At 42.4% G+C, this 12624-nt stretch overlaps 1 protein-coding gene across 2 annotated transcripts in view; it reads left to right on the top strand.

Moving 5' to 3' along the window:
* The window catches only part of spon1b (spondin 1b), a 125320-nt gene that overhangs the window by 13602 nt on the left and 99094 nt on the right, over positions 1–12624 (top strand). For both annotated transcript variants that reach the window (XM_079500990.1, XM_079500989.1), the window contains exons 3-4: positions 5351–5484; positions 11687–11760. In XM_079500990.1, coding sequence (XP_079357116.1) covers positions 5351–5484; positions 11687–11760 — 208 coding nt within the window. The remainder of the gene's footprint in view (positions 1–5350; positions 5485–11686; positions 11761–12624) is intronic.

Genomic DNA, 12624 nt, shown 5'->3' with positions numbered 1-12624 from the left:
GGCTCTTCAGATGACAGTAGTACTGATGATGAGTGGAGCCAGTTTGGAGAATCAACAGATTCCGATGAAGAGTAGTAGCGGTCTATTTGTTTAATAAATTGTCATTGTTTAAGAGTAAAGTTGACCTTTTTGACGGGTGAGATGACCTCTGTGTACTTGGAGTATTGAGGTTATTTTTGATGTCCTCTGTAAGTTCATCAAGAATCGTTGTCGTTGGTGGATAAGAGCCTCTACAGCAGGGTCCCCCAATAGGCGGCCCGCGGGCCATTTGCGGCCCGCGGAGCGCCCCCTGGCGGCCCGCGGAAGAATTAAATGGCATTAAATGGGGGTCAGTAGCCTATGCATGTCAAACTGGGCATCCTTTTCAAATGGGGTCCTGCCCTGAAAATGAATTTTCAGGGCAAGACCTCGACCTCACGCGTGCGGACTCGGCCCCCAGCCTGGTACCCTAGTCAAAATATGGCCCTCGAGGAAAATTAATTGGGGAACCCTGCTCTACAGAGCAGGACGCAGCGCAGGACGCAGGACTGCCATTAGATTTTTTTGAACTTTGAACTTGTTTTTTCATGTGAAAGCAGGGAATCATAGCTTCAAATTGACATTGGTTGTTCAGTTTGACCCACCAGTTTTGGAGATATGGCTTATAGAGTAATGTCTTGCAGAGAAACAGCACATTACACCTAGCTAATGTTTAAGCATTTATTTCATATTTAAATGTCGATTTCAGCTCTGACACTTATTTTAGACATGCTCTAGTATGTGAAGAGTCTGCCTGTGCTATTAACTCGTAAAATCTCTCAGTCAAATCTGGTCACATATGTTGACCTTTTGACCTCTGAGATTACCTCTGTGTACTTAGTTGTACTGGCATCAGCTTGAGCAGAGCTTTCATTTGAGCCTAACATGAAGGTTCTTCGACAATGTTGAAAAATGGACCTTTCAAAGCTAATAATTGGTGGCCATCTTGGATAAGAAATGCAAAAACAGGTTAAATCATTAAATTAACATCAATTATTCCTCAGCCCAAGAAGTCACAGAAAACAAGTTCTACACATCACTGGAGGCCAAACCATTGAAAAGTTCATTTTCGTCATATAGCTGGTGGTAGCCATTTTGGATTTGGGGCTCAAAATAAATGTCCCCGCCTTTTTTTTTAAATACACCCCGGCCAAATTTGTTTAATAACCCTCCTAGATGACAAATCCATTGAGAAACGGACCTTTGCTCTACGTGGTCACGGAACGGCCATAAACGACCCAACTAAACGGCATCGCATATGTAATGTATGTGCTGCACTGCTGCCACACAGCACGCACGCACGCACGCACGCACGCACGCACGCACGCACGCACGCACACACACACACACACACACACACACACACACACACACACACACACCAAGTTAATATTATTCTAATTGTTGGTTTTCTCCAGAGATCTTTACTCTGTCAATCTCCCACTCCCTCTTTCTGTCGTCGTGTGTGCTTTTGCATTTGCTTTAGCAGACATCTGTGTTTACCATCTCCGCTGACAAAGACGGTGGGATGAACTCTGGCCACAAGCGCCCACGTGCACGCACGTGCACAGACATTCCAGCAGTCGCAATTAAAACAAAGGCTCATTAACCATGCTGTCTCGTTCACTGCCTTCTCTTCAACCCTCACTCGCTGTCTTGCCAGATGGTCAGAGACCAAACTTTATAGGGACTGAAACTTAACCATTTAATGTTGTATATACTTTATTACTTTGTTGTATGTCAAATCGTGAAATGACAAAGAAATCTTGAATCATGCATGGTTTTATCCGCCGTCACTGCATGAATGGGTGCGTGTATAATGCAAAGTGTATAGGTCAGCTGTGTCCAAAGTGCGGTGACCTTTTGACCTCTGAGATTACCTCTGTGTACTTAGTTGTACTGGCATCAGCTTGAGCAGAGCTTTCATTTGAGCCTAACATGGAGGTTCTTCGACAATGTTGAAAAATGTCACTGCATGAATGGGTGCGTGTATAATGCAAAGTGTATAGGTCAGCTGTGTCCAAAGTGCGGCCCGCGGGCCAAATGCGGCCCGGGGGCGAATTTTATACAGCCCGCAGCTTCATACCTAAATTGCATTATGAGCAGCCCGCCCAACAGTATGGAACATTTTTACATTAACGTTTTTTAACCTGGGCATTTCACAGAGTATAATTTTTCAGTGGCCCTTGTTCTTTCTTTTTTACAGTACCTTGCTTGCTTGCCCTAATGTGACATAAGGCTGAAAAAAGGCTGAAATACACTTTTTGTTCACAGCACACACCTTACAAAAGACCATTGAAATTAAATATTGATAGTTAAATAGAATCTTTTAAATCCGAAGGTACATTATGTACAGTAGTTGGCCCTTGGGTGTTTTCATATTTTCTAATATGGCCCCCTTTGAAAAAAGTTTGGACACCCCTGGTACAGGTGCTCTACAAATGCTCCATGGATGATGGAACAATTATTTAACATTTACACAGCAGCGCACTCATATTTATATTTAATATACCCTGTAAGCTTAATGTAGTTGAGTAAATGCAAATAGTGCATCCAGAGCCATTATACACTCTGGACATCATCCAGAGAAGTATTTTTCGTATGTCTAGACAGTAGACAGCAGCTCTTTACACTCCCTGGGCTGGTTTCCTATCAATTTGTCATATCTTGACTCTAATCTAATTCTATTTCTGCGTGCGTCTTTCACATCTCTCTCTCTCTCTCTCTCTCTCTCTCTCTCTCTCTCTCTCTCTCCCCCTCCCTGCCTGCCTGCCTCTCTGCTCATTAAGTCATCTCTCATCATTGTGTTTGCATCTAGACTTAGCTGTCAGAATCGTACGTAGTCTTGGCAAAACAGGAATAAACCGTGAAGTGAATAATGAAGTTTGGAGGAAGTAGATGGGGTGTGTGTGTGTGTGTGTGTGTGTGTGTGTGTGTGTGTGTGTGTGTGTGTGTGTGTGTGTGTGTGTGTGTGTGTGTGTGTGTGTGTGTGTGTGTGTGTGTGTGTGTGTGTGTGTGTGTGTGTGTGTGTGTGTGTGTGTGTGTGTGTGTGTGTGTGTGTGTGTCAGGGGAATGTGTGAAGTGAGGGATCTTTTTGTGAGTCACATAAAAAGTGTCTAGAGACAGGAGAGAGAGAGCTGTTGTCTCTGTCTTTATATCCTGTCAGACTGCAGCTGGAGCATATTGAGTGGAAGGGAGGGGTGTGTGTGACTATTTGTCTGACAAGGCTCTGATGCAGAGATGGGTTTGATACGTTTTAAATGTACCAGGCTGTTACATTATTATATCCAAAGTCACACATATAGGGGCTGAGCACAACACTGTAGAGTGATTACTTTCCTTTCAGTCCTTTGCCGTGTTAATTTTGACAGCAAAATTCTGATTTAGTCTTAGTCATTTCAATAACACATCATTTAGTTTTAGTCCTAATAATTAGTCATCTGAAATTGTTTAGTCTAGTCTTAGTCGACTAAATTCAACATCATAATCTTAGTCTTCGTCAGCACTGCAACAATGTTGTGTGCCCAATGTTGTGTGTATCAAAGTGCTGCCATCACTGCTGCTCTGCCATGGGCCGCCGGGTGCCTTTTATACACAGGCACGGACTGGCACAGAAAATCAACCCTGACATTTGTGGTCTTCACCAGCCCAAAGACTGCTCAAAGACGCTACTATGTCTTTTTTTTATTACTTTTTCATTTTGTTTTGGCTCTTTTCTCTCTTTTTCTCGTTTTGGCCCTTGACTGCCCAGCCCTTTTTGGCATTTGCCAGAATTGGCAGACTGTCCAATCCGGGCTTGATTATAAAGTTAACATAATTCTGCTCCTTAAACCAATGGCATTACACATTATGCACGCTGCATCATGCTTTTATTTTTATTTTTATTTATTTCGATGCAATTGTGAACAATAGCCAAGTAAGATAATTGGCCAATCAAATGGTTCACTGCAGCTCAACAGTCAGTGTGAGGGGAGGTCAGGAGATGTCTATGAATCTGCGTTTAAAGGCTTGAAGGCCATTGTCTGTGATGGAGTCAACTACATGCTCTAGCCTCTGGTAGGCTGTTCCACACCTGGACAGCAGTGTGGAGAAAGGTTCTGTCCAATGTGCGTGTTTTGGAGCCTGGGGGGTCGAGAGCATGTTCTGGTGTGGCTGTGCATCGGCGGGTGTTTCGCCGTCTGGTGTAAGGTGGAGGGAGCATGTCCTGGAGGTCCCTAGGGCAGTGGGAGGTGTGCATTTTGTACAAGACTGTAGCGGCGGCAACGTGTCTTCTGTGGCTAAGTCTGTCGATGGAAAGTACGAATATGTTTGTACTTAGCAGTACAATAATTAATGATACGCAAAAATATATAAAAAAAAATACTTCATTTAAATATTAGAAAACGCTCAGTAGTGGGCTCGATAAAAGCCCGGATCAAAACCCAGGATTGATAAGGTGCTCATTATCAATACAAATTAACAAGCTCCATCTCTAGTCAGGAAGTGTAAATAATACTACAATGATGTCAACAAATTACTTTTTGTGACTACCTAAGCCGTACATGTTGTCCTTATACTGTAGCTCTATTGTTGTGCTTCAAATAATCTCAGACTATGGTATGGAGACATTGTCAGTGTGGATGGATTCCTCTGCTTGCCACTGAAGGACAAATGTGGCATTCAATTACCCCATAACACAACTGTTGATATGAATCCCATAGTAACGCACTATGGAGCACATTATGGTTACCAAGAAACTAAGCAATGACAAATCCACTGGGCCTGAAGAGATGTCATTTATATAGGGCTCTTTCACCATATTCATGACCTTGTTTGAGACATTTATGAGGTGAGGAGGACATTTAATCTGAGTTCAGTGATGCCATGATCATTACTGTTTTCTCCAAAGGAGACCAGGCAAACCGTGGAAAAGATAGAAGGGTCTGCCTCCTCTCCACAATAGGCCATATACTGGAAAACTGCCTACTCATTTCTTCAAGATGAGTTCTATAGGTAGTTGCCAACTTGCCTCTTAATTGTTTCTCCATTTTAATATGTCCTTCCTAATATCATTCCTAATTATTTTAAGATTGACTGTGTTCAGCCTCTTCTAGAAAGAAAGAAAGAAAGAGAGAAAGAAAGAAAGAAGGAAAACAAATCAATGCACATGTACAAACACAAACTAGATTTGAATGAATTCTGACACGGCAGGTAACTTCCATGCTTGTTTTGTTGAACTTGACTTGACACTATTGATCATAATATTTGATTGTGTTCATTTGACCGCTATTAATGCACTCTTGAGCCTATAATAATCAATTAATGTAACCTGTCCCTCCTTCTCTGTCCCCAGATCATTGATGAAGATGACACCCAGTTCATGACCAACTGCCCCCCTGCTGTGACAGAAAGCACGCCCCGCAGGCGCACCAGGATACAGGTGTTCTGGACAGCCCCGCCCACTGGGACCGGTTGTGTCATACTAAAGTGGGCATCTTTTTTTATTTCTTCTCAATTTGGATAGCAACTAAAGTCTAATTTCAAATGTTTTTTATTTGTCAGTATGTATGTAATGTATATCTCTCTCCAGTACACCAGTTATTTTTATTTTATTTTATTTTATTGTATTTTTATTTTTATTTATTGTACCTTATTTATTGGTTATAGTCAAGACATTAACACCTTGAGGGCCCGGACCTATTTAATCCATTAATAAAATGTGCCCATCATTTATAGCGCCCGGTCCACTTTTACCGGGGGACCGGAAGTTGTTGTGAATGTCTGTGTAGCAGCTAACAATAGCCACACCACTCTAGAGTCGATCGACAACAACGGGAGGTAAGAATAAATCTATCGCGACTAGCGACTGGACCGCGGAGCGCCGTCTAACACAGGATATTTTTTCATAATTAGACGGGATGATTTAGATCGCGAGTTATGAACGTTTTAAGATTTTTGTTGTCGTCCGCTAAACAGGCAGGGAACATTTTCGATGACGTGTCACTGTTGTGCAACACCGAGGATCGGGCAACAAGCGCTCCTAGGCTGTGGAGCGATGCGGCCGGTTTTGATATCATTAATCTCCGTCCTATTTATCAATCTCCGCCTCGGGCAACTTGACCGTGAACTTGAACTTGACGGTGATCTCCGTCTGGGGCCCTTAAACTGTTAACTGATGTGTACCGGCTCTTGACGTCATCGTCGACAGGCAACGCTTCGCTTCTGCGTTGGCGACGTCATTGGGCTTGCGGCGATCCAAAAAACCTTTTGTATTGGAATTGAGCTCAGATTGAGGTGATCATGCAAAACATCCATGTTTTTGGAGGTCAATAAAAAATCATTGCGACCTCGCGGGTCCGTTTCAGCGCTTATGATGAAAACGGAAGTATCTGCTGTGTGTTTCCGGTGGTGTCGCTTAAGTTCAAATAGGGGCCGGCCTGAAAACCATGGCGCTCTGAGCCAACAGCACCATCTAGTGGTGGTGGGCAAGGAGTTAAGGAAACTAATACCAGGTGTTTCTCCAGAACCTCTGGTATACTGAGTTAAAGGACTGGAAAGAGCGATGCATACACTGCGATTGTACACTGCCGATTTCCTTCTCCGTCCTCCCCTCACTCGTGAACAAGACCCCGAGATACTTACACTCTTTACCTACACTTTATAAAATAACTTGTCTTTTGGATGTCTTCTCCACTAGTACCTCCCTAACATTTGAGTCTGGTTTTTATTTGTTGATTGTTGATAGTCATCGTAGCTTAGTTCTTATTTAGTTTTTGTCAGTGAAAAAAGCTAGTCGATGGAACAATTTTTATCATTGTTTTAGTCTAGGAAATCAACACTGCTGTCTTATCTTAACCTAACCTCCACCATCTCTCTGTCTGTTCACCACTGTCTCTGATCTTTTTATCTTAACCTAATCTTATTTTAACCTAACCTCCACCATCTCTCTGTCTGTTCACCACTGTCTCTGATCTTTTTTGTCTCACTTAAATACCAAAATTGTCTTCAGAAATGTGTAGCTGTTTCTAAAAACGCCATACTGTATAGCAAGAACGCAATATTTGATCAACCCCAAATTGGAATTGCATGTTGAGGGTTCTCTATGGAGCACACCTCCAAAAGTGCCTTCTCTGGTCTCCTGCCCCGATGTGAAGACTTGAACCATATTGTAGAAATCCCTCGAGTCCTGCCAGCTGCAACCCGTGACCGACATACAGTAGCCCTTGGTTGGCCACCCAACCTGGTGAAGACCTGCGCTCAGGGGAGCACCGGCCCTTTTCTACTTTGAATTGGAAACAAAACGGTGGAACAGAGTGAGCTAGTGTGTTTAGCCCCTGGCCCCGTAATACCTTGACAGCCATGCCATGATGGACACATTCATTCTTAATGTTGTTCTTACAAAGAACGCCTCGGGTTGTTGTGGAATTAAAAAAGAAAATCGAGAGAGAGAGGGAGAGGGAGAGAGAGAGACAGAGAGAGAGAGAGAGAGCGCGCGCACACAGCAGATTAAATTATATACTGACACTGGTACTTGTAAATAATTGATTTTATTCACGATGACAATGATTTATGATTGTAAAACCATAACACCGACAGCAATTAGATGCTGTGCTACGATTGCCTTGCTTTTATTAATATTTTGGCATGTGTAAGTGTAATTCAGGCCACCTCGGCACTAGGTACAAACAAAGCTTGCTGCAAGGCTCTCCCTTATACTTTCACCGCAGGCTGTATAGCCTCGAATACAAGATGTGAACATGAAATACTGTACAGTACATCAGTGAAAGACCTTCTGAAAACTCTTATCTTTCTCCTTCCCTGTATACAATAAATATCTATGGGTCTATCTCACTCCTCGGTCTATCTCACACCTCTCTTCTCATTTCACACCTCGGGGGAATAACCTCATCGTTCGTTAGACACGGTAACTCTTCCTGACTCTCCCGTATACCTCCGCTCTTTGACGACACATACTGACAGCTGTTATTTATAAGATTTGGCTGTCTCGCAGATGGCGTACAGCCATATTCCGCAGTTTGTTTTTCAAATAAATCTAGACTTGCGCGGGCGAACATCTGCTATGCAAATTCGGCTCATATTGCTGTCATGTTCGTGAGCAGTACGTCTCTACCCTCTTCTTCTCTCTTGGACTCATGTTCGGTCTCTCTCCGGCTACCTCAATCCCTCACTCTATCGTTTTCTCTCCCTCTCGAGCTCCCTCGATCCATCACTCTCATTCTCTCTGTCTCTCAGGTCAACCGCCTTCCCTGTTGTTCTCACTTCCTCGCCTGCACTCTTTAACCCATTGAGACCTGGAACGCATCCATGTCACGTTAGCGTTTAACCACATTAACCATTAACCCATTTTGGGGCGGGAACCCGTTTTGGTGTTTTAAACATTGTTATAATTTAGCTATTGAAAAATAGCAGATCTACAAGCTCATAGCGCGCCACCGAGTGGCGCGCTATGAGCTTGTAGGTCTGCTATTTTTGAAAAATCGTTAAAATGTGCCTCAAATCTTTCCGAAAATTGTCATGATTTAGAAAACTTTTTTTTTTAAATTTCGACGTCAGGCCTGAATGGGTTAACAGACAGACTTGTCTCTCGCATCGTAAAGCATACAGCGTTTATCAGCGTAGTCCCAGACACGTCAATGTCTGACTCCAGTTACTTTGTCATTTTGGGTTATTTATATATTTAACATGATGGTTTATCACAGGAATCCTTCAGGTTGTAAATACACCTTTTTCAGAATGAGAAAAAGAGGTTGCGCATCAGCAATGGTTTTCAGTGGAGTGCCAAACCCAAATCCAGTATACATAAAAAAATAGGAATTTAAAAAAATCCAAAAAGGTAGCACATCAAAAAATTTAACAAACGGTGGACAAAGTACTCACATTTCCATTTCTTTATTGGCACACACCAAAAAGGAACGCTTACGCGTTTCGGCTATGCATACTTCATCAGACCTTTTTCAGAGCAGACATTTTGACTGGATAAACCGTAAACACATAAGCTGAAGGTAATGGCAGTAGTTGTGGGTGTGTTTCATGTTACCATCTTGTTGGCACATGCAAACATATAAATTCAACATACCCCAAATTAATGTTAGTATCGTACATTTGTAAAAAGATCAGTAAGTGAAAGACCAAGTTTTCTTTGAAAGAAAAAAGTGTGATAATCGCTTCATTAAAAACATATTTGCTTTATTTTGAACAGAAATCTTGATCTGAACAGAACTCTTGTGTCCAACATGATCCCCAAATGTACTTGTGTGCATACACAGGTGATTGACAGTTTTTGCGCACTTTGTGTGTGCGTAATCCATTCTGTGTTAGGTCTGATGAGCTCAGGCCAAATCTGATCTTTGATCTCCGGAAAAGCCTCTGTCTAGGTCTAGGAATGTTTCCCCAGAGCGACACACGAGCGCGCATGTGCATGCACGCACGCACGCACATATGCACACACGTGAGCGTGCACACACACACACACACAGTCCAATCTCAGTGTTGTTGTGCATCAGATCTATCCATCTCTTTATACTTTAATTCCTTCCGAACCTCTCCGGATCCGGCAGCCATCATGTTGGTTTACCTGTCAGCCTCTGTGTGCTCTTTGTCAATTGCGTCTTAGTTATTCTCTCTTCTCTCTCGCACTCTTTTAATCCACAGTTCGAGTTGCTTTTGCATCTCTGTTGCATTTTATTGTATTTATTGATATCAAATGCTGACCATCTAAAGTGAGAAAACATAACTGAAACATAATAACTCAAAATGTTTTCTGTTGTTTCACCTGAACAGGTTTTATTTTTATTTTTTATTTTTTTTACACCTTTTTTCATTACCTTATTATCTCTGAGCTTAATTAGTTTGGGACAATGTGTAGTGTTGTGGTCAGACTCATTATTAAACATAATAAATCACTAGGTGAAGCAAGACATGCGTGAAGGAGCAGAGGTCCTGCTTTACCCTGAAGGATTTATTTTCCAATAATGTCCACCTTACAGTACATTATTCTGATTATTACACGGCTACTATACAAATTAATCTATAATTCATTAAACAATGACTATTGGCCTAGAAGCTTCCTTACAAGCTTCTGAGACAGGAGGACAATGGTCTGTTATAAGTATAACATATAATATGTCTTGATTGAACATTCAGAACTCAAGTATTCAACAAAACCATCAAATAAGCAAAGAGTTAATTTATCATTTTTCACATCATTCTGTGGATTTGCATAAATCCTGTAGACTGGATTTGAACATTACTGTAGGTATTTTGCTGGAATCTCTACAAAACATTTCCACCACAGGCTCAGCACTTATTCTATTTCCATTGTGACAGGAACAGCTAGTCACTTTGATATGCTCTTTGACAGTACATTTCCAGAACTTCTTTCATTTTTGGAAGCCTCATTTCATTTGAGCAGCCGAATTGTGAGACGCTGTTGCATTAAAAAGCACGAACAATGGCAGCAACAAGAACACGCCTCATACTGTCTGGAAGGAGGTTTAGGCTTAATTTATAATCCATCGCACATATGGTGTTGCTTGCCAAAATAACAGATCTACAAACAAACAATGCGTTGCATAAATTAGGCATTACTTTCTCCTAGTAAGATAGTTCAGTTTTTTCTTCTTTTTCTCTTCTTTTTGTATGCTTTTCTCCCAACTTACAGTAGGTACTTCCTTGGACTACTGACAGCACTGACAGCACTGGACACGCACGCACGCACGCACGCACGCACGCACGCACGCACGCACGCACGCACGCGCGCACCCACGGACACACGCACGCACATCGGCTGTTTTCAAATGGCCGGAATTAAGTGGTTAATGTATGTTTTGTAATAATAATCAAAATCTACAAAGTAAGTAGTAGTAACTAGTAACTCAAGTTTTGAAATAATTGTAGTGGAGTTTGCCTCTGAGATGTAGTGGGGTAGAAGTAAAAGTATTGGAAATTGTAACTCAAGTAAAGTACAAATACCTCAAAATTGTACTTAAGTACAGTACTTGATAATTAAATGTACTTATTTACTTTCCACCACTGCTGTTGTGCACCATTCAGAGTCACTGAGGAGGATCCTACATTTACTCCCTCTTTACAGGAATTTTATTTGAGTTGTAAGGCGAGAAAATCACCCTGGATGACACGGAATGAAATCCCTTAATTGTTTTAACCAGTTTCTATTTGAAGAATAGCCATGTTGAGACTCCAAATAGAACTCCAAATAGAACTAAAACGTATTTAGTTCTATTTGGAGTCTGATGTGAAAAGATGTTACCGTATATGCCAAACATATAACACCTACCTCCTAGGTAAGGCCTACATTCCCCTCACTCCGTTCCCTAGCTCTGCACGGACATCGGTTACGTTTTATGTCCCAGCTGCGTGATGGCGTGTCACGAGGGGGCAGCGAATACCACACAGCATCTGTGAAAAGATGTGCACTCCAACTCCATTAGGATACCCCAAGGAACCCATTACCCTTGGCAGTCTGCGGAAAAAAACATGCTTTTGGAATGGGGGGAGGGGGGTGGTGGTGGTGGTGAAACAACAACTATGGTATTAGTCCTCTAATTCCTCCCATGTTCGCCTCTGCTGTCTTTTCCTACCCTCCTCACCCCTCTCCTGTCAATGCATCCGTGTCTCATGCTGTCCGTCTGTCTGTCCATGTCTCCAGGGCCAGCATTGTCCAGAAGAGAATTATCTATTTCCAGGATGAGGGCTCCCTCACCATTCCACTGTGTGAGAAAGGTAATGACAGCCGTCCGTCATCCACCTGCCACCGTCGCCTATCCTCAGTGTTATGCTTGTCTGCTTGTCATCTGTCCATTATCCCCCTGTCATCCCTTCTTTAATACCATGTCACATAGGTTTTCAAAAGGAAGTGTCAAATGTCTCCAAAGGAAGCAACAAAGAAAGAATTACATAGTCAACAACAAAATGCAGCGAGGGCTATAAGATCTCTTGGCGCGGTCTGTGGAATTTAACCCATTTTGGGCGGGACCCCTTTTGGTGTTTTAAACATTATGTTATAATTTAGCTATTGAAAAATAGCAGATCTACAAGCTCATAGCGCGCCACCGAGTGGCGCGCTACGAGCTTGTAGGTCTGCTATTTTTTTTAAATCGAAGAAGGACTGACATAGAAACATAGCTTTTTCAGAAAACTGTCAGGATTTAGAAGCCATTTTTAGAATCTGATCTCAGGTCAAAATGGGTTAAAACACCACAATGACTCTAGCGCATGGTGCGGCAGTAATGCTTTTATGTTCCCTGTGATTTCATAGCGGAGAGAAACACCACGTCAGCATGGGAGATGTGCATGCTCCTCGGATAAACACAAAAGAGTGGCAGCAGAACACTTCCAGCTACCCACACTGATTGCTCACAATCACTGAGGCATTGCGATGTTCTTGCACCGCCGGTTTTCAAGCACTGTACCTTGAGGGACCCTTTTATTTCAAGGAACCTTCTCCAACCGATCCAACATAGTTTTGCGGTTTTGTGGAAGCTATCAGCGAAGCTGACCCCGTTTTAGAGTTCCGGCCAACTTTACCCCAGTCCATCTGATCTCATTACGCATGGTTTAAGAAAGGGTGGCATTCTATTCTCAGAT

The sequence above is a fragment of the Electrona antarctica genome (assembly GCF_951216825.1).
Source record: "Electrona antarctica genome assembly, chromosome: 5".
NCBI classification, from domain to species: Eukaryota; Metazoa; Chordata; class Actinopteri; order Myctophiformes; family Myctophidae; genus Electrona; species Electrona antarctica.
Note: the sequence above shows the minus strand (reverse complement) of the source record. Positions and strands in the feature narration are given on the sequence as shown.